General features: G+C 44.6%; 1 protein-coding gene across 4 annotated transcripts in view; it reads right to left on the minus strand.

Annotated features, from left to right (window-relative positions):
* LOC117742325 (protein turtle homolog B-like) overlaps nucleotides 1–22,342 on the minus strand; it is a 105,390-nt gene extending 83,048 nt beyond the window's left edge. For all 4 annotated transcript variants that reach the window (XM_034549509.1, XM_034549508.1, XM_034549512.1 and 1 more), the window contains exons 1-2: nucleotides 22,018–22,342; nucleotides 1,229–1,420 (exon numbers count right to left, since the gene is read on the minus strand). In XM_034549509.1, coding sequence (XP_034405400.1) covers nucleotides 1,229–1,420; nucleotides 22,018–22,081 — 256 coding nt within the window. In that variant the 5' untranslated portion in view covers nucleotides 22,082–22,342. The remainder of the gene's footprint in view (nucleotides 1–1,228; nucleotides 1,421–22,017) is intronic.
* Nucleotides 22,343–23,501: the final 1,159 nt, after the last annotated feature.

Here is a 23,501-nt window from a genome sequence, read left to right on the forward strand (position 1 = left end):
AGGTTTAATCTCTCACCTCGCTGGTGTGATGTTGACACGTACACAAGGGCGTGTACGTACACTGTGACATCACTGTTGAGCTTAAAGGTAAATGGACCACTGTCGATCCGTGATCCAAACGGATCCCCCTCACGGCCCACATGTGAACTGTGGATTAATTACAGTTTAACATTCACCACCACAGTGTAATCGTTGTCTGTCAATAATCAGTCAAATATGTGATCAGGATATCATTTCAACTTTTCTAGTCGCCAATCTCTGATAATGTTACCTTGTAAACAACTAATCTGTGTTTAAATTGAGAGCATGTAATGTTAACAGTACAGCTAACAGCTGACAAACACTTACACATTATGATGCGTTCAGGCTCTGTTCAGTGAACATTTTTATTTCTAAATTAAAGTTATAATGATGTGTTCACATGCAATCTCGTTGATGAGAAACTTAATAAATACAGTTGTTTTAAGGAGATGTTTTCACAACATAAATAGATATTAGAGATGAATTATGACCCGTTATCAGCTCTAATGCACCAAAAGCGTTGCAAATGCTCGCAACGCTTTACTCACGGGAGTTTACTCACCCGACAAGTTCGCATCATTCGCTTCATTCACGCCTTAGAGAGGGCGTGGCTTATCTCCGTGGCTTTGACCGTTATCATTTCCGCCATCCAAGTTCTGCTTTAAACTTCTTGTGGACATCCCACAAACGTCGGAACATCTAACGCCCTCGTGTCTGGGTTCATAACATCATCCGTAGGCTCACACAGCTCGGTGAATTTCACCGACTACGTCTCGATAATAAGCACTAGTAGAGTAGCATCAGCCAGGTGGGCGGAGTGTCGGGCGAATTTTTCGCCAAAGTTGAAACATTAAAATGATTTGCACTGCGACATTCGCATCATTTGCGCCGCCCGCCGAAAAATTGAGTAATTCGCAACCATTCGTGTCCGTGCATTAACTTTGCATGGGATCTATTCGTGCGAAAAATGAGCAATTAGTGTCGGTGATTAGAAAACGTGATCAGGGATCCTGAAGAGTTAAATTTGCTCCCTCTTTTTCCTTTTGTGCTGATCCGATTTGTGATCCGATCTTTGATCCGATCCGAACCGAGAGTTTTAAGATCCGTAGCACCATTCGTTCCAGGGCAACAGAGCGCACTTCTGAGTGATGCTGTCTGTGGTCAGAGGTCGGTTGTAATGTGAATGTGATTGCGTTCACCATCTTACCGGCGTACTCCGGGTCCACGTGAGGAGGGTAGAAGCGAAAGTTGATGAAGAAGGGGATGGGCATTCCATACTTGAACCACTCCACCACATAGGGCTGGCCGTTCAGGGGGTGGGACACGTCGCATCCCAGGATGACGTTCTCTCCCGCGCGGGCCGTCACAAACTGGGGCTCCTCTCGCACTCCGTGGGCACCTGGGGGTTAAAGGCAATTCACAGGTCAGCCCTTCTTTTGTTTTCTGCATTTTACAACATGACATTTAAATTAAAATCAACCCACTTTGACACAATGACAACAGCAACAGTCAGCATATACAAGCTTTGTTCGAAGGAATAGTTATCGCAATACTCAGATTATCGCAAAATGATGTCATAAGATCGCGTTGTGACTTCAGTATCGCAATAATATTGTATCGTGGATTGACAACTGCTTGTCAATAGGCCCTTTTCACAGCGGCCATTTTAAAATGAGGGTAAACAAAGGGATAATTAATGACATGAATTATGGAGTGAGCCAGTTATTGGCTCACTGTAATGACTGTCACACACCAAATAATAAATAATTCACTGGATCCAGTACGTCTGTGTTTACCCTGCTACGACGAGTTAAAATGGCTTCTGCAAAAAGGGACGATGTAATCAACCCTTATGCTAAGCTAAGCAAACTGACGAGTGGCTTCACGTTAGAGAGTGGAATCCATCTTCTCATCAATAAGCACGTTTCCGAAAAATGGCAATCTAATCCTTGAGGGGTACTTGACAGCGAGCTAGTGTTGCCAAATAGCGTTCACACTCCTTTTATCACCTTTCAGTGACGACCACGCTCGTCTGATCTTGAGGCTATCGCGGTATCAGACAACGTGAAGTAAACAAGGCAGGGGTGGTAAGCCGATTCCCCTGGTTTCACAGAAACGCCGCTGTGCACATTAGAGATGGTTCAGATTAGAGGGAAATGTAGTAAGAGGGTTCCACCGCGGAGAAGTGAAAGTGTGTGTGTGTGTGTGTGTGTGTGTGTGTGTGTGTGTGTGATAACACAAACATGTGCTGAGCAATACGTTGCATCACTCAGGGCAGCGAGGACCGCCGGCGACAAATCCAATACAGAGCCGAGGCCAGCGGGCCGGGAACAGAGGAAGATTAACGGCACCCGCAGACACGTGAATGTGATTCATCTCGACAGAGTCTTTTCTCCATCTAATTCCGACTGACATGATGAAAACATGCAGGAGGTAATGTGACAGTAATGGACCTGATGTTCAATAACACTTTGACCTTTCGCAGAAAAGATTTCCCTCCGTTAGCTCAGCGATCGGAGTCGCCCCGGTGCAACTGCGTGTCACACATCGATCCCAGGCTAATTACTTTGTGGCCTGTCTTTATGAGCGCGGGTAGCATTTCACCAGTCGGCTAATCGGATGGACTCGCTGCTCGGCCCTCTGCGGCTCCTCCTGCGCACGGACGTCGTGGTCAGCGAGGGCAAACAGTGGGCGCCGTGTGCGACAGGGCTTTATCTTTTATGTCTGCAAGTGACTAAAGCAAGGGCGATCACTAGTATTGGTGTTAGATTCTGTAGCGGAGCACAGGGTGATGTGAGCTAAAAGGATCAGCTAAGATTCTTCCGAGACTCCAGTGCAGATGACGGAGAGAACTGTGCTCTGGAAATGATGGATTTAAAGCTGCGCCTATATTTAAAAGGGACAGTTTAGATTTCCTTATTTTAAGTGTTGGAGCGGTTTAAGTTTCAGATTTAACAATCAAAAATGTACTCCATGTCTTCTGTCGGTTGTTTATAAGAATAAAAAAATATGGGGTGTATTAAGGCTGCAGCGGGGAAGCATGGAAGGCCTCCACAGTCACCTTGAAGAGAGGTCAATACGAAATCCAGCTAACTGTCTGGGTTTCACACTAAACTGGGGATGGTTAGGCCTAATTGTCTGACCTATGGAATAAAAAGGCACCGATTCAAAGTGGGATTCTAACAGCCGCGGAGCTGTTTCCCCAAAATGCAGTGCTGCTAATCAGCTCGTGAAACGCGATGCGCCGTGCGGAACGCATCTGAATCCATCCTTACCATCACAGGCCCATCAACACCGCGCAGCACACAGCACTCTTATGTAACGCGCAGTGCATTACATCACTGAGAGGCAGCGTGGATCAGAAGGAGCCCGTGGATTTGGTGATTTTAATGTGCATGTGTGCTCTCGAGCTCCCCGAGCAGAACCAGATAATAACTGTGCTTTTCCCAGTGGTGAACCCCCCACTACCCCCTCCCCCCTCACACACACATGCTACCTCAAGCGGCGCTATGTGTTGATTGGCTGCTGGTGACATCATGGCAGATAGCAAAAAAAAGAAAAAAAACGCAGGCCCCTTGGAAGGTATGACTTCACTGTTTGTAACTGATGAGACGTGAGGGAGCAAGGGAGAGCGGAGAGGCACAGCCCGTGTGCCCATCCCCACCCCGAAGGGTTCAGCACATCTACAATCAAAGACACGGGGGAGGGCACCATCGCTAGGTATAACCGCTGAGTTGCACACACACACACACACACACACATACGCACACACTGAGAGTGTGAGGGGAGGCGATGTTTGCTGGGTATGTGTTATTGTTACCAGGAGTACTGTAACACTTGTGTAGTCATGCTACTTTGAAGCCAGCGTCAGATTATAAATATATTGTGTCGCAGTAATGGTTCAGTCTGAAGAGGCGCCACGAGAGAGAAATATGCAGATGTTTGATCTGTGGTGTTGAAATCGATTTATAGGGTCAAATCCATAATCATTATTATATTCACACCGAAGCCTCGGAGAAAACTGCAATTCTATATTTATTCAAGGTGACAAACGAGACCGCGTGTGAACATTCTGTGAGATGCAACTAAACAATGTAAGTATGCAAAGTTACCACACACAACACACTGGCATAATATTTCAGCTGAGACTGTATGATAGCACTTAAAACACCAAATAGACAGGAGCCCCCCCCCCTGTCTCAGCTGGTCCCCTGGCTCCGTCTGGCAGTGACAACTGGACCAACTCAAGTGCCAACAAAAATGAAAGATAAAGGAGATTTTTACACAATACAACATGAATTATTGATGACCATAGGAAGGTCAGTGTATTGTCACGCCGCCTATTATTCTTGCACCTGCACTTAGTTAGTCCTACTGTATCTTAATCTAAAATTGAGGTTTTTGGAAATAAAACGCCAGCTCCGTGAAATTAATGGAGGCATTAATGATGTTACCGACCCGCCCGCTAAGCCAAAGGGGATGTACAACGAACTGGAGGTTTATTATGATCAGTTTTCAAACACTAGGACAAGTTTGTGTTTAAAAAGCAGAGTAGTTCACAGAGAATGTGTACTGCAGGAGAACATGTTCTCTTTCTTTCTGCCACTTGGCCTTTAAACTCCATCACCATCTGCTCCCAGAGTCTGGAGGATTAAACCGCTCAAAGTTATGCAGTGGCTCGTGTCAGTAGGAGGAGAATAACGCAGAGTAACTCATATTGATGCATAATGAATACTGGGAGATTATTATTCAGTATTTCGTGGGGGCGATCTGGGATCCTTTTGGGTTAATGCACATATACTGTTGTTAAGGGGCGGGACGTAGTCGCTATGACGTCACCCATTGGTTTGTGGACTGATGTTTTGAAGTTGCAACGTTTAAAGTTTTGTTTTGTGTGAAAATGTTACAATTAACTTTCATGAAGAGAAAACACACTGTGAAAGTGTTAAAAGTGAAAAGTTGAAAACAGACAATTCCCGGACGGCACAATGCTGTGCAGCAACATGTCAATCACAATAGCCCCGCCCTAAAGCATACCTGCTTTATGGTATATTTGATTCTAAATGGATCATAGATCAAAAATAAGTACAGTTCTAGATAAATAAAACAAAATGTGTGAACTACGGTGTATTTGTGGTACAAATACTTCTTGACAGATAATCCTACTGGGAAGAGCAGTGAGTGAGAATGAAGTTTGGCTTTGTTTAAATAGAAAGAAATCCAGAAATCAGCACCCAGAAAGTCAAACCATTCAGCCTATAAGCTTAGGAAAATTGCATTGCTCATTTGTTTTGTTTGTCAGCTGTGCTACATCCCTTAGATATATCAAGGTGGCTTAAAACGCTAATGCTACATCAAAGGGGGGAGACTTGACCTCAATTCTGGCCTCCTACTTTCAAGCTTTCATCATTTGGAATTCACAGGAGATTTTTCCGGGGAGCAGAAGCATCTGATCCCTCCTGCATCACACAGGGAGTAAAGCAAACGTGCTTGAATGTTGTGTTGGCGGTAGCCTTGATATAGTAACACGGCAAACATTTGTGAATAGTCAGCACATCGAGACAACGGGGTTGACTTTCAAAAGGCAGCAGCCGAAGCTACCGGTCAAGGTCAGCCGCTTCTATCGTGGTGTCGACAGAATGTCCACTTAGTATTTTGTCCGTTAATCCTGTCCTTCCCCGTGACCCACTTTTCCTGGTGCTGATCATCTGTGTCCCGACAAATTTCTGTTGTTCTCCTTCCACAGATCCAGGGAGTAAGAAATACTCATCCTGACGCATCAATGTCAGCAATTACACCAAAATAGACATGTTCTTTGTCACAAGTATTGGTGCAGGCAAGTGTTTTAGTGGCGTCTAAATGGCCCTTGGCCCCCTTGATTTACCCAGCAGTCCCCTCTGTCTCGGGTCTTTTACCCCCCAACAGACACGTCCTACAATTGAAAGCCTTTTGGCGGCATGAAATTCAGACAGAGCAGATGGTTCTGAGAGGAACTTAAAAGGGACGTATCTCGAGCCAAGCAGCAAAGTTTCCATCTGCATGTGGACTTTAGTTCTTCCTCATGATTTGATCTAATTGGGTAAAATCCATCTTAGAGAGCCTACTCAGACTCATGGTGAAAGAACTTCCTGGAACCATTTCAAAAGGGAAAATTATTTATTTGGATGTATAATTTCTTAGTTTGTGGAGACCTTGATGAGCATTATGCAGCAGTGTTTCAGAGCGAATGATGACAAGCAGTGTTAAAGCGCATCGAGTGGTCGGAAGACTAGAAAAGAGAGATACAAGTACAGTGGAGGCAGCGCGCCAACAGAGATACTGTACGTAAGAAAAAGACTGTTAGCAGGTAAACACTGCGAGACACGGCCCTACTCACTTCTGGTGCCAGGTCCCCTTTCACTAATTTGTTTCCCACTGCGGGTAGTGCCGTCTCACTGATTCTCAGATGGTCGCCATAGCGACACTGCGTGATACAGCCATGAGATCAACTTCAGGGTACACCGTAGATGACAAATTGACTAGAATCTGACTTGAGTGAAATAAAATACAACTGCAGTCTAGCTTGGCTATTTAAAAAAACACTAACGATGATTCTCTTTGAATTAGTGGTACCAGAAAAAGTACCAGGTATGCTATCCCCAATTATTGCTTTTGGGAAAACAAGGAAGGCAAATTTCTATATATATATATATATATATATATATATATATATATATATATATATATATATATATATATATATATAAAATTATTTTTATTATATCTTTATTTAAAAAGGACCATCTACAGTTAAAACATAAATGTCACCATTTGATGCACTGTACCAGATTGTGGCTACAGCTAATTTGCATATGTAGTCCCTTGACAGACATAACAAACATAAAACAATAGCAAACACATTTAAAGAGGTGTCTCATTAAACCTATTGCTCCATATATGCAGCGTTTACATACGAAACATATTATTGAGATTTCACTATTTGTCTGACACCAATATTCAGTCTGGGCTTCTATTTGGTGAGTTTAAGAATCGCCACACCGGTTTCATGTTGCAAGCATATGATGAGCTCATCATTCGGCCAGCAGTAATTAGAAGAACGTAAAAGGCTTGTATGAATCTCTATTTCAGAAAGATGTGTTTAAACTCGTTTGGAAAAGTGGTGCTTCAACATTTGAATATGTACCCTAAAACCCGAAGTGTCTTAGAATTGGCCACGTGTGGTCAGGAGGGAGGAGAAGTGTTTTTGAGCCTCTTACCTCCTGTTGACCGGCTGGCATTAGGGGCAGATGGTGGAGCGAGGATCAGCGGACAATCAAGTGGAGGAATGCTCACCAATAAGCGAGGGCAACGGAGGCCGTGGTCACACATGTCTCTGCAGTGCCACTGTCTGGATCGGATGCCCCAGATCGGAACTCAGCCGCATCCGCATGCGTGTGTCCACATCCGCCTGATCGGATCGTGTCCTGATATATTCTTTAGAAATGGAAGCGGCTGTAGAACGACGGGGAACCGCATTTCCATCCATCCATCCATTTTCAATACCGCTTATCCTCATTAAGGTCGCGGGGGCGCTGGAGCCTATCCCAGCTGACATAGGGCGAAGGCAGGGGACACCCTGGACAGGCCGCCAGTCCATCGAGGGCACATGTAGGGACATACAACCATTCACTCTCACATTCACACCTATGGGCAATTTAGAGATCAATTAACCTGCAGCATGTCTTTGGACTGTGGGAGGAAGCCGGAGAGAACCCACGCTGCCACGGGGAGAACATGCAAACTCCACACAGAAGGACCGCTCCGACCGGGAATTGAACCCGCGGCCCTCTTGCTGTGAGGCGACAGTGCTAGCCACTACACCACCGTGCAGCCGGAACCGCATTTCCTTTCCTTTAAATTCTTCACAATAAAAGTCCCGTTATTTTTGCCTGATTACTCCTCCTCCCTGCCGCATTAATATGCTTGTTTTATTGAAAGATGCCCGCCAACAAAGCTCTGCTAAATCAATGCTAAACATATTTAATTTCATATAGTCTTCATATAGTCTTCACATATAGTGGCTCATTATTTTTTGCTGATTGCTTTTCCTCTCTAAAAAGCCGCTAACAAAGCTCGCTGATAAAAGTATTGTTCTATAAATTCTTCACAACATAACACACCCATTATTTTGTTAATCCAGCTTTTATTTTGAAGCAGCGAAATCGGATGGTGTTGCGTTTTCATTCACAGTTACTGGTTTTCCCTTCTCTCTTTGGTAGAGCTTGGTTGAGCTTGAGTTTGGTAGAACTCCTCTGTGTGTGTGTGTGTGTGTGTGTGTGTGTGTGTGTGTGTGTGTGTGTGTGTGTGTGTGTGTGTGTGTGTGTGTGTGTGTGTGTGTGTGTGTGTGTGTGTGTGTGTGTGTGTGTGTGTGTGTGTGTGTGTGTGTGTGTGTGTGTGTGTGTGTGTGTGTGTGTGTGTGTGTGTGTGTGTGTGTGTGTGTGTGTGTGTGTGAGGGGTGGTGAAGATGATGAAGACCTGTTTGTCCGGACTGCGTCCACATGCTGTGCACACCTCCCTGAGATCGAAACTCTGCACGTGGACCGGCTGATCAGACCAGAATAAGAGCAATCTGATCTCGGAGCGTACGGACTTGACAGTTAAAGGGTCTTGGCATGATGCGACGACAAAGGTCGCTTCGAAAAGACAACGGCCTCAGTGACTGGAATTTAGGGATATATTGTCAGGAACGAGAAATCAATTAGCCATGCATACTGCGTCTATGTGACTTCTAAAACAAGAAATTATTTCATTTAGTATTGCAGCTGCATTTTCAAGGGTGTTCTCCCATGTGTTGCATTGTGTGAGTATTTCGAAACTGTGAGATAGTAAAAAATAAAAAATCTAAAATTACAGTAGCTGACTTTCTCGCTTCTGTTTGGATGAAGGTTCGGTGTTCTCCTCGTGCGGCTTGGCAGTTGTGGAAGCGCCTGCCGAGCTGCAATTGAATCAAACTCCAGCGCATCCACATCCTGGCTACAATTCGTCTGGGAAGGTGAGAGAGCTGGTGTTTGGAGTGCCTCCGAGTGAAGTAACTGGTGCTGTCTTGGTCTGTCTGACTGTCTGTCTGACTGGCTGTCTTGGTCTGTCTGTCTGTCTGTCTGTCTGTCTGTCTGACCTTCTCACATCTCTAAAACCGTTCATCTGATCTACTTCACATTTGGTTGGAGTGTTGATGCAATTTAGACGTGCAAAACTCCTCCGCTAATGAAAGCCATGCTGTCCTTTATAATGCCATCCAATTGCCGAAATCTTTTTTTGATGAAAACCCCGGAATGTCAAAGGTTCTTGATACCAAATCACAGTATAGATCTTTCCATGGTGGAGTGGTAAAACACTTTAAATGTATCACCAAATCTGTGTTACAAATGGTATCAACCCAAAAATGATAGCAAAAACTTGTAATATATAATATATAAATATTGAATATTGCTAAATGTAATACCTCAGAAAATGGCTTTTAATGCTTTATATAGGTCGGTACATTTTCACAAAATAGTTTTTTTACAAAAGGGTTACTAAAACTATGAAATCCTGTTTTTTCTGTGTCCTTGGCTCCTTGTGTGCAGTTTTTAATACATTTCTGACTTTTCTCCTTTATGAGTAAAAGAAAGGGTATTACCTTCCAAATGGTCTGTGTCGCCTCATCAATTACGTGTTCATACTGAATGCCACACTTCATCCTGATTACTCTAAATAATATATTGTTGTACCTTTATGGACCGATCCTGCCAGCGTTTTTCTATTATGAAAAGGTCTCCCAAACTTGTTCTCCTTGAAAATTACAGGCTAATCTCTCGGCTGACCTTTGCTTCGCCGAATGGGTTGCCTTTTAAACTGATAATACTTCCAGTAAAGAAAAAGAGATTTTTAAGATTAGTAGAACTACTTTGTTTGTAATGTGGATCATGTCAGATAATTAAGTGGGGTTTTTTTCTATTCATGGTTTTGTGACAGACTTTTACCAAAATAGATCATTTCAACTGTGAATGTTCTGTTTCCTTGTGTTGTATTACTGCATAACTGCACCTTAGCATAACATGAGGCTTTGGAAGTATTCAATCTTTTAAGATTCAATAAGATATGATTTTGTAAATAAAAAGGTATAACCACTGTGACCTTTCTTATTAAAATCCACATTTGATTACCTGTCTAGGCTGCAGCCGGTAGCTTCCTCCTGATGTAAGTTATAAAATCTGCACCACGGGAATGCAGTACGGTTTTTCTTGTGTAGATGTATGGAAACAAATGATCCAGACTATTCCTAAGTTTTCCTCTTTGCTTTTGCAGCATCAACCGAGTGACAAAATGTCATTTGTGTTGCAAATGCCAACCATAAAGGTTGATGTAATAATCCTTACATTTGTATAGCCTTATATTGTATATCCTCAAGCTTTTTTTATTGACAAGTACGATCCAAAAAAATGCAGAGACCTGATGCAGCGAGAGCTTGCTGAAGATCAAATGATGTTCAGGGACTCTCCGTGGTGCTGTTCACTACTGTGTGTTTTCTAATCTCACAGCATGTGAGCAGCAACAGGCTTAGAAAAAAACAGATGACAGTTTGATAATTGACAGACAAATCCCTAATTTGGGAAAACCCCACTGTAGACTGAGAATAACTATTGTAGCTGTTGTGCATGCCTCCATGCTTTGTGCCGTTACATAACTCAGCTATGATGGAGTTAACTCAAGGCCCAACTGGTATCCTCTACTTTTCAGCTAAACCACTGGCTGCTCTTTTTGGCTGCTTCTAAAGATTACTTTAAGGTCTGATGTAAGCTTTGACAAAAGATCCTTCAGTGAACTGGTTGTAGACGTGCATGCAAGTCAACAACGTTTCCTCCCACATTACTACAGTGATAGCGGTGCGCATCTCATTTTACTTCTTCTTCAATTAGTCTGCCGAGTTATTTAACGAACGCCAACCACTGAAGTTGGCGTTCCAGGTCAGACCTGAAGCGGACCTCGCCGTAGCTGCAGCCTTTGCTGATCCCCAGCCTCGTTCTGGGAGAGATCATCAGTGTGTGTTTTCTGCTGCACCAGCGGGGACATGCGCCATACACACAATTAAGCTGTATCTACTGTGGACACTCAACTCTACTCCCATTGGTAGTTTTTCTCCCATTTCTCTCAGAACAGGGACTTCTGTAGCCCCGCTCCACAGAAGTATTCAGGGACGCAGCTGTGTGCTGCACTGTAACGGAGGCCACCATTTCAACCAGACATACGTTTGCGAAAATCGACCAGTTAGTCCAGTAAGTATAAATATCACCGCAGTGTTGCTCGGTGAAGTTTGATTTCAATGAGGTGAACACTTTTAATTACTAAATGAACATCATGCTGTATCGAAGTTATTGTTTTGCATTAAAAAAATATTTGTTTGGACCTGGCAGGGGTTTTAGCAGACTTGTACAATTATAGGATAAACACACATCCATATATATGTGTATATATAATGCTAGTCAAATGACCAGGTGACTCCCTATTATTCAATAGTATCGTCATAATGACCCACAGGGCTGCCAGATATAGAAAAATCAAATATCATGATATTTTTTATCAATATAAACATTCCAACCATATTATAGGGTTGTCTGACAATTGGTGGTTTTACAAAATATTAACAAAGATTGAGATCTTTTTATAAATAATCCTCGGAAATGTGGATATAATGACAAAGGGGCGGAGCTAGAACACTCAGAAAATGACATCACTTTACTGTGATACAGCCCTTAATAGCAAGAAAAAACATCTCTTATGCCACGTCACCATATCCACAATCGGAGACAATATCTAGTATCATAACACAATATTAATATTGATATTATATAATATTATTATATTGATATCGATGTAATATATATTGATACATTGCATAAAAGCTGCGACAACTTCAGTATCAGCAGGTTCTTACTTGCAGAATAAATGTAGCTGTATATGCAGCATTAAATGACAGCAGTCCTCATTATTTCGTTTTAAAAAGCCATCTCAACAGGCGTGGCTCGCGTACAGCCGCTAAACATGCCAACACTTCTGCCCTTGAACGTGCAATTTAGCAACGGCCACCTTCAACGGGCACGTCGAAACAATCCAGGACGAGTTGACAGACACCAGAAGGGGAACGCTCGCTCTGAAATAAATCTCTCTAGTTATACGAGCTATCGCTCCGATTAGTCACCGACTGTCCCCGCGGACCCGTGTTTGCCAACCACAATCGATAAACAAACAGATTTGACAAAGGGAAAGGGGCTCGGGAGCCACCCGCCGTCTTCGGGCCTCGGGGCTGTTCCGAAAGGGAAAGCTCCTCGTGCGGCTGCGTGTTAAGAAGTAATGCAGCTGTCATTGCTCAGACAAGGTCATGGCATCAGGTCCCGCTAGATAAGGGAACACACAGCACAGGAACGCACCTATTGTATTAATTACCAATGCCATCTAATCTTCTCTATTCTATTGGTACAAACTGACTTCTATTAAGTCCTGCTGTTTTACTTAAATATATGAATGCTACAGACGGAAATAGGCATGAGGCGGAAGGCAGGAAGTGCAGACATTACAACTGTAGCAGACACTGAAGAGGGCTTAAAATAGGATTGTTGGCAGATGTGTAGGACCCATATCCTGTATTGTTGGCAAAACGCTGCTGTCCGATCTTCAGAGTAAGCACATTTTACCTGGCGGTAGAGGAGAGACGATGCCAGCTCCCCCAATATGTCTCTATTTAGACATGACAGCTATTCCCTGCTCTCCCCGTGTCCACAGTGCCCCGACTATTTCCTCCTACCATTTCCCATTCCTCTCCACGAGCATCCTGTATCCTCTACATGCACAACACACACTGTTCCTCTACATAAACATTATCTGCAAGCTGCTCGGTTCTACGTTGCAGTGTATTACCAGAGCTCTTCGTCGGTGCCTTTGCGTGTCTGCATTGTTCCTTATGGTTGGGCTAAAGTGCTCTGACCTTATGATGGAAAGATTACAAACAGTTCATGTCAGCGGAATGCTAAGTAAGTTGTTACTCGACACCTCGGAGGCAGCCGCCATGGATACTGCCGTGGGCCGAGGGCTGAAAGTAATGCACATGTACTGTATATGGTTTGCATGAAAGAATACAGATACTTTAAAGGCCTTGAAAGTGTATTTCATAAATCAGCGCAATAGTTTGAATGCCCTACAAACCGATATCTGCATTATGAAGAGAATCTGTTGGCGACGGGACAAGATTTTGGTTCTGGTTTCCGTTTGTAGTCCGAGTAGAACTGACCAATCATGTTCGAGCAGGAGGAGCAGCAGTTTGGATTGAATGCAGGTAAACAGTGTGTGTTAAGAACTAACGAGGTGGAACGCATTGGCCTATAATCGTCTTTAAAAAAAATTTGCTGGCTTCTTGTTCAACTGGTCGTAGATGTCTCAAATCTATTGCGGTGTCTCAAGTTGCTTATTAGACCATAAACAATGAGCGGCGCACAGAAGAGGAAATCTTGGCCCAGATATCCGGTTATCTAATGTCCACACTAGAACCACATAAATATTAACCGTTGCCCACAAAGGCTAAATTGGCAGACCCATAGGTGACGGGTTCCAAATTTAAATAGTTTTTATTGAAAAAGTTTAGTTTCTTGCACATTAGATGTTGACTTGTTTGTGATTCTGGGCTATACAAAATAAACTGAATTGAATTAAATATGTTCTTCCATGTTCTCTCAGAGCTTCTCTGATGCAACAGATAAATGAAGGAGGAACATCCCGGTAATCGTTAGCTGCTCTTAATATTTTGGGCCTTATTACGGTCATCATCTGTCTGTGGTACCCGCCGCTGTAAGTTGTATCCATCCATGTACAACACTGCTGCCACAAAAGAGGATCATGTGTCATATAGTGTGCCACGCCCACATGATCAATCTGTTTGTCTGTTGCATGCATTTTCGACTGCTCCTCTCATAGTAGAGCGTGCCGACAGAATTTTGCCTTTCGGTATCATGGTGAAGAGTGAAAAGCTCAGATCTCGGGGTGAATTTAGAGCAACAGAGCTGAGGGTTACGCTGAGGTATCTTATGGCCCTACCCAATGAATGTTTAATGGGTCTTGAGAAGTCGGCGTGGAGGAAGCTGACTGTGCTGCATCAGTGGGCTAGGCTGTAAAATGAGACAGGGCAGGAAGCCAGGCGGCTCAGGACGGAGGGAGGGTGTGGAGAGGAGGGAAGTGTTGAGAGAAAGTATACAGATCAGGACAGTAACCAATATCCATGTTAGCAGGAAACTAAAAACATTTTTTTATATATGACGATATATATATATATATTGTCATATCGCTCAACCTTAGTTGTAACTATTAAATAATGCATCATGTTTGGGACCAAAATGGGACTAAATGGTCGCAGTCTGTTGTGTAAAACCAGTAGTGGGTGTGCAGTCAAGAGCCACTGTGCTGTGGAGACTGGGATCTCTAAGCAGATCCGGATCACACTGTCAACTCAAGGGAAGGCATCGCTTTGAACACTCTGGTCGGATTTGACTGCAGGCACGAACAGGAGGCAGGGTGCATTGTTGTTGTCTGCAAACAATGCCAGATACTTCAAAGGTTCAAGGTGAATGTTATAATAGAGAGGTTGCAACGCCACGGATCTGCAAGATCCTCAGAATAGGTGTGTCTCCGCTTCGTCGGGCCTTATCCAGACCCCTAAATACAACGACAGCTGGGCCGTAAGACCAGCAAAGAAGTGCCACCCTAAATCCCTGATGCACCTGAAGTGCGTCCTGCGTGGTTCCTCCCTGCTCCCTGATTGGAATAAAGCTGCCTCTGCCCATCAGGGGCCGTGCTGCTGTGTAGGTCTGTCAGTCCATATGCCCAACCGCAAACCCCCAAGGCAGTTGTGAATGACGTGCTAATGCAGCGTATGAACTATAGCACATACCGGCGAGGAAGAAAAGGGTTTCACCTTACAAAAAAAAACATATTTATATCTTTCTCTCACAACTTCAAGGAAGACACCAGTATTTCTGCATAGAGCAACGTTGAGAATTGGGTTTTACAGTATCTTGCACTGGCTGTTGAAAAATCCACAAAAGACCCTTCATATATTGGAGGGTGGATCATTTAGTGACAATCACCTGAGTCACCCACCCTCTGAAATTAAGATGAGGCTGTGTACATTGCAATATGACACCAGCTGAACATGGAAAAGGACTTCAACAGAGGCCTGAAATCTATTTCCTTCAGGTATATTTGTGCTCATTATGCTGGCGTTGTGTTTTATCATTGAGGAACACAACTTCAGCGTGCGAGCTGTTATTAAGTGCTTACATGGTTTTATTATTTTAACCGTTAGGCTAATCAGACCAGCCTTGACTTTACCATCGCATGCCAACAGGAATACAACTCAGCACAGCATCTCTAATTGAAGTGTTCCCAGCCTGTCCATTATATGGAGCACAGAAGCTAGCATTGGCTTTACCGAGCTTTGCCACCAGGCCAGGGGCAGTCCTATCTATGGGAATCACAGGTATAGATATCATCTTCAGGAGCTTCTATGTATCAGTGTCTACACACAAGGGGGAATAACAGTATGATAAGTGTGTTGGATGGCATCTGGGGGTGGGCTCTGATATTTGGTACAGAGACCCACAGGGATGAATCTTACTGACTTTGGTGATTGCTACATTCAGTGAACACAGCTCGGTGGAAACAAGTCGCTGATGCAACAAGACAACGTTGTGATGTCCAGTCCATTCTGTGCATCCTGACTGCAGCAGAAGGGCTCCAGCAATTGCGAGCTGGCCAGCTTTAAGATGAGTCAGCGATAGGACACTGGTACAGTATATTCAGAACAAATGCCAGAGAGCAATGCCCTCCTAAGGTGCTGCACTGCAAGGGCGGCTCCAAGTCAAACCCTTCATCAAGAGCGGTGCAGCGAACTACCACGGGCTATTTCAGCCCCTCCACAGATGTGAGGAGGCGCCGTGAGGGAGCTACGAGGGAGTGAGCTTTGGTTTCCCGTGAGTTGAGAGACAACTCAGGAGATATGGAGTCTTTATCCCTATTGAACTACACCCTTCCTCTCTGCTGGCTCCCTGCTCCTTTCGGGAGAGATAAATAATTGAAGTTGCACAGAAAAGCAATACTAGATAAGCAACGCCGTCTTTCCAGCAATTAATTAAGTGACGACTTTAGGACACTGAGTGATGCACAACGCGTGCAACTACTACATTAAAAAAGAAAGATTCCATGTTTATTAAAGCGACTTCAGGTGTGAATTCATCATAGAATCTAAATCGTATCTATGACCGAAACACAAATGGAAACATCCCTCGTGGAGTCGTGGGAGACAGCAGTGACAGCAGTAGTGCTCACGTTGTAAACATGAATCAGGTGTGTTTCTGGGTTAACTGGACTGAACTAGAAACACGCCAACACTCTGTGGACTGCTCACATATTTGACTGGGATCTGGCGACGGTCTAAAACCACACGTGGAGCATCCAAATCTTTTCCATCGCTTCATCTGGCCGAGCGACCACAGCAGACAAGTCGGCCGAATGAAAGGGGCCCTGACAGCAGATGGCAGCCACCACCGCATGGCCCAAATACCAGGTTGATTGCCATCTAAAGGTCGGTGACTTTTATGATGCCATTTGGTGTCAAAAGTCAAATAAATAGAGGGAAGTGAAAAGTGCTTCCTCTCCTTTTAGGGCAGTTGTAACGAAGCAATAAGATGTTGGTGGTGTGGCGATACTTTGGCTACTTAAGGCCCCATTTGGCCACAAAGTGGATGAGACTCTGCAACTTAAAGACCGAGGTGTGTACGCGAGGCTGAAAAGCTGAAAACGCCTAAAAAAAACCTAACATAATATATAATATATATCAATATTGACAGAAAAAGTTTGGGTGATAACTTTTTCATCCACAATCGCCCAGTGAGTTGTTTTTCCTCACTAATGATGCTGAGCTGTGATGCATCCTCAGATTTTAACAGGATGTGTGACCTCAATACAGGAAGTGGAGTGTTGGAATTAGAGAAACCCTTTATCTGAAGCCACAGGGGACCAGTGCAGGCCGCCTCCCTCTGGTTCAAGTTTTAACTCTGGTCTGCAATGAGAAGCAATGCACACCTACACACACACACACACACACACACACACACTGAACTTTAAAAGAACATGTATGCACCAGAGAGGAAATTAGTTGTTTGAAGTCATAAAAGCATAGAAATACTGTAGATTGATGGGAGTTGAGTTGCTCACTCATCTGGGCCTCGAGTCCACTGGCAGAGTCCAGGGGGAAGTTGGCAAAGATGTGAGTGAACCGGTGAGATGCCGTCTAGTTATGCTGAAGTATGTTGAGTCCTTCTGCCCGTGGTTACACTTTTGTCATCCGATCACACCGGGACGCGTTAACTGTCAAGTCTGCACGCTACGAGATCGGATCTTACTCGCATTGAGATCCCCATGACGAGGTGGTTTAGGAAAATGTGATCCTCACAGAATTAGAGGCGCTTTGTTGGCGGCTATCCTTCAATACAACAACTCTACTGATACTGCACGGAGAACCAATACACAGCAAGAGAAGGCGGACTTTTATTGTGAAGTATTTAAAAGAAATGAAATGCGTTTATCTTCCTTTCTACAGCCGCTCCTTTGACCATGAAGCATAAAAGAGGCACTGAAAAGACAAGTGTAACCATGGCCTCGGCCGTTGACAGCAGAGATCGGCATCAGATCATTAAAATGCCAGATTGGAGCAGTCATAGTTTACAAAACTAAATGTGTTTCAAGCTCAACACACAAGTCCTTCAGCGAGAAAATGCTGAACCGCCACAAGATTTCAATCCATGCTGTGAACGAGACACAAATCTCTTCTTTTCTTGGTCAGCAGCTTTAGTTTTTTTGCCAAGTAGCCACCCACTTACTGCGAGAACACTCATTAAGTGATCAGACTGGAGTGTTGGTGAAAAAAACAACAGGGATACCGGGGGAAGTTTCTGGGAGGAAGACTTAATTAGGCAAAAAAAACACTCTTTGCCAGCTCCATTCACACACACCCACACCTCCATCAAAGAGACGCCAAAAACACAAACGCAAGTCCAAAAGACTGCAGGATGATCTCGTTTCCCTCACGCAAACACAGAGCAGAGCCTCAGCGACGTGCAGCGAGAAGGACCACACGGGCCGTCAGAGCAAAAAACTGATCCAGCTGCAGAGGTGGTCAGATGTGAAAGACAAAAACATTCCTGTAAAATATAGAAAGTTGTGGATTCTCGTGGTCATAGAAAAGGATGCAATTGTTAGAAGAGGAATGACCAGAAAACATTGTGGGGCTGCAGCTAACAACAATTAACTAATTAATCAGTCGATTATTTATCTCAATTACCGCTTGGTCTATAAAAAGCCAGTTCATTTCCCCAAAGGCCAAGGGGCTGTCTTCAGTTCACTGTCCTAGAAGAGAGCCAGTGTTGTTTAATTGATGCTCATAGCCTCGAAGCAGAAAACAGACAACACTATTGTTCCCGATAAAGAGGGCGGCTAAGCGGCGGTTGAACTTCTTCTACTGCCGCTGCCGAACGAATGGCCATGTGACCGCGGCAACCACGCCAAAGGAAATCTTATTGGCTCCTCACTTAGAGTAATTCCCCTCTTCGTCATTTCACCGCCTTGATTCTCTTCTCTGGGACGGCGGTGTTTATGATACGAATTAGCTCAACGTGTTTTACTGTTGATGCTGAGATTAGAAGGGGGGGCTTGTAGGTAAGTAAGAGGAATCACTGGGGTGAGTGCAGTCCTACCAGACTTGACAAAGCGCCTCCAGAGCCATAGAAGACTTTCTACAACTCCTCCCACAGGACAACCTCCTACGGTCGTGTTTTTCATACAGACTAACAGAGATGCACCGATTGCAATGTTCTTGGCCTATTCGGATTTTTTTAGAAGTCTGATATGTGCTGATTCTGATTTCCTTTCTCAGAACTACAAACAAATCTTGATATTAGTACCTCTAGTTACATATCCTAAGCTGCTTGTAGCTAGAGCTCTGAATTCCCTCTCTGATATCTCGTCTATAATGCTGGGGAAAGAGGAAATCAATGGTGATATCAGCTGTTCACATCGGCTGCTCACATCCATCCAATGGCACGGTGACACGCCTACATTGTAAGCAAATCGTCTCGCAGCTGTCTATTTTCAAAAAACGATTGTGTCTATGCCTTCAGTACGTTGATGCCACCGCCCCTCTGCCTCCTTGCTGCCGGTCCACGTCAACTCATCAGCCCTCTCCCCTCTCCCCTCTCTCCTGCTCTTACTGCTGACAGACCTCCATTACACATCTCCCAGTGGAGTCTAAACACCAAAGACTCTTTCAAGGATTTATGATCACACATCGTCTGTTACAGCTTTCATACCAGCTTACATGAAGAAAAATAACCAAAACCAAACAGGTCGGGAAGTGAAAGCACTCGGAAGAGCTTTCAATAGTAAAACAAAAAAAGGAAATTGCTCCTCATTGTTTTTCCCATTGTTTTCGTCCACATCGCCCTCCTCCTCCTCTTCCTCCTCCGATCAGCGCCCAGCCCTCTTGGCAAGTTGTTGGCATATGTATTTACTGAGCGACCGAGTGGCATTTATCTCGCAGCTTCGTCATAATTAGTCCAACTTAGTCCGGGGCAGAGCCTGTTAGCGGGCATATGTTCAGATCCTGGTTAAAGACACACGGCTCACCCCAGGGGATAGTGTGTGTGTGTGTGTGTGTGTGTGTGTGTGTGTGTAGGAGTAACAAGTATGGCAGCAGACGGTTGCTGGTTGCTGTGGAGCGAGCCCCACGAGCATCCATTAACACAGCCCACCATGTTCCCTTCTCCTCGGCTACCCGGCCCATTGCTGAGAGAGAGAGAGAGAGAGAGAGAGAGAGAGAGAGAGAGAGAGAGAGAGAGAGAGAGAGAGGCCGGAGGGATACAAGTTCACCCGAGCGTACAGAAGAGGAAGGCGACCGGAAGGAGCAGGAGATAGGTGAGACGGGTGGAGGACGGCGAGGACCTGAGTCAGATGTAGGGAGAGGAGGGAGGGAAGGGATGAAACAAGGTGAGAAGGAGAGGAAACCAGAGAGGAGTAGAGGAGAACAGTCTGGCTCAGGTCCGGGGTTCTCGCTTTGCTTGCTGCCAAGCTGGAGACGGCCAGAAGGACGCCCCTGCTTCTGCCTGTGTGTGCAAGGCACCGACATGTTTAACGCCTCGGGACTACACGCTCAGAGCCGTTCCCGCTGACTGTAGGGATGCTCCTCCCCAGAAGTCGGTGCTCGTTTTCTGCCAAGTCTCGACCGTAGAAGAGACGAGGGAAGCCGCTTAAAAACATCTCCCTAAGTCCCTCCCCCCTCGTTTTGCAGACTCCGCTTTAAGTGTATCCTGTTTAGGCAGGACGTTACATAATTGCACATAACGTGTAGCCGGGCGGAGTGAGCACGCATTAAAACCTGCAAGATTGTTGGTGCGGAATAAAAAGTTTGCAAAGCGCGGCGACGTAAAGCTTGTTTCATGTCATCAAGCTTCTCCTCTGCTCATCATCTAATCAGGGATGCTGAAGCACAGATGCTGTTCCGCTTTCCTCCATCTCCCCTCGCTCTTGAAGATGAGCGGAAGGGGAGTTTAAGGGGTGTAAAAGTAGCAGGGATTCCTTTTTTATAAGGGTGAGGTGCTGCTGCAGCTTTAATTACTCACCACTCAACTGCATGTTGAGTCCAGCGAGAGGATGATGTCATTTTTTATTAGAGCTGTATTGTGTGTATTCCTTTTGTCAGTTCATTAATAGATTATCTATTGTAAGAATTCTTTTTTTTTAAGATTTATTAAATTATTTTTCGGGGGAGGGGGGGGGTTACCATTCAAATGCTAGTCATCTCAACCTTTGAGTTTCATACTGTTAATATGAATATATTTCTATTTGGGAAATTATGATTGGCAGCTTTCTTTATTTTTTGTCTTTTGATAGTCCAAACAACAGAAAATAATCCCCAGATTAACCGATGACAATGATGTGAAACAACGCCCTTCTCTTCTAGCCCTCTACATGGAGGTCAGAGGTCAGCTTCCAGCCCCTTTGTGCCATCTTGTCAAACAAAAACATGTGCTCTACACCACATTAAAGCACATTCAGACACAACTAGCAACAAACAAAAAGCCGGTTCAAGTTGACGTGAAGTCGCCATACATGTGATCGAAGTTGCAGCCCCGGTCTGAAACCCGAAAGCGCTCCCTCTAACGGACACACAGCAGAGAGCGGCTCCCTGCGAAGAGGGCTCGTCCACTCACAGCATTTTAATGGCATCCACAGCAGCGCACCGTCCTCATCACGTTTGCCTTTTAGCATGTTCACGAAACACCGGCAGCCGGTGCCGCAGCTCAGTGTTGCCGAGCTGCTGCAGTCCAGTTGGCCGCCCGCAATATACAAACATAATGAAAGCCGTCCTGGAGCTCCAGGAGAGCAAAGTCACACACATCTTGGGAGGATATGTCACCAACCAGCCCCGCAATCTATCACCCCGCAGACACAAACGACAGTTTAACACGCATACAGTGGCAATAAGCAGGTGTTCCTCTTTAAATAAAGAAGAAGAAGAAGAAGAAGAAGAAGAAGAAGAAGAAGAAGAAGAAGAAGAAGAAGAACGGTTGTAACCAGAGGAGTTCCCTATCCTCCGTCTGTTACAAGTCATTTCACGGTGAACCGGGCCGTTCCCCCTCATCAGTCGGCGGCCCGAGCTCCGCTCAGGTGCGGTGATGAACACACATATGAACTTCATGGCGTGAAGTGGGACATTTAAAAAAAATAGACATACAAGCGACATATTCAAAGTTAGCAAACGAAGAAGCTGGAAAACGTTTTTGTTGTTGTTGTTTGTTAGTTTTTTTAAAGAAAAAAAAGGGAAGTTAAAACTTGAGCATTGGACGTCATTGGACACACACACACTGCACTTCGACTCACCTTGAGCGGCCGTTCCTCGGGTGCTGAATACACTTGCTATCAAAGTGGCCACATACCAAATCATAGTACTATTGCCGGCCAGAAATAAACCTCATCATATCTCAAAGTGCCCCTTTCGGTTAGTCTCTCATCGCCGAGTGTCCCAGGACGAACTGAAGCGGGCCGGTATCCTGTTTTCTTATTAACCGAGCCCTGGACACTTTCCCATCGGCGCTTTCCCCACTCTCTTCCCCTCTCCTCCGCTCTCCTCTCGCATCCTGAGACGGATCACCTGCGCCAATGGGACGAGAGCAGACGACGCAGTGAAACCAGGCGCGAGCTCCTAGATAACCGCTGCCCCGCCTCCGCACTCGTTCCATTGATGGGCGTGGGAGGAAATTCGGCCGCTGATTGGTCACCTGCGTTGTCTGTTTCCCAGATGGTGTGGTGCGTTCACTGAATACGGTGTTACTCGGAGATTTTCACGCTCAAGTTAAAGGACGCCGCCTCATCTCGGCTATAAAGACAGTTTGCTTTTGTTATTGATGGTTTGTTCACCCTTAACGGATTTCAATTTACATTAATGACACAAGACTAGAGAACATATTTAATAGTAGCTTTGGAAGCAAAACACTACTCTTTTATTTGCTTTTCTTCTTTTCGTACTATTTGTTGTGTTGTATGTGTATTTGTAGGTACTTTGGAACATTGTGTTAAGAAGTGTTGTATATATAAAGATAATACTGTTTTTATTATTACAGCATGCTGCAGGGGGAAAAATCCAAATCATAAAACTAGAAGGCAAAAGTTATGCTCATTAGCGTATATAAAACCTGCTGTGGTAACATGGTATCTATCCTAAGGATTGAGTAAGACTGAAACTTCCCATTACGGAAGGACAAGAGGCCAGTGTTTTTAATGAATGAGTTCACCCTTTCTTATAAGCTATGCCTTCACAGTATCTCAACCACAGTTGGCAAAATCCAACAGGTGGTTCCCCTGTTGAGGCATCCAATGACCCCCCTCCCCGCTGCTCGTATAAAATTGTAAGACAACCATTGTGGGTTTTTATGCATGACGCATGATTTAGTTTGGTGCTGAGGAATCAGGATGTATGCACAAAACTGCAAGTTTCTCAATTCTGCGTCGACAAAGCATCTCACCCGTTTTTTTTCACGTAGGACCTGAATGCAGCACCGGAGGGAACCGTTTTAAGGTGGGTTGGAGTGTGAAGCCCGTGGCGGAGCTGCGGTATCATCCTGCGCATTTAGACGAGAGGAATCCTCGAGCCTGACTGTGCGCATCATCATATGGGTCACTGCCATGTGCTATCCCTACATTAAAATCCATTTGGGAAAACATTTCCACAGTGTATATGACTTAAGCACTGTGATGCAGTAAAGACAACTGTGATCATAGAACACCGACCAACAATTTGAAACAAATAACTTGAATACAGCATGATTCATCTTCATTGATACAGTGATTCATTCACTCAAGGACAG

This window comes from Cyclopterus lumpus, chromosome 14, assembly GCF_009769545.1.
Source record: "Cyclopterus lumpus isolate fCycLum1 chromosome 14, fCycLum1.pri, whole genome shotgun sequence".
NCBI lineage: Eukaryota > Metazoa > Chordata > Actinopteri > Perciformes > Cyclopteridae > Cyclopterus > Cyclopterus lumpus.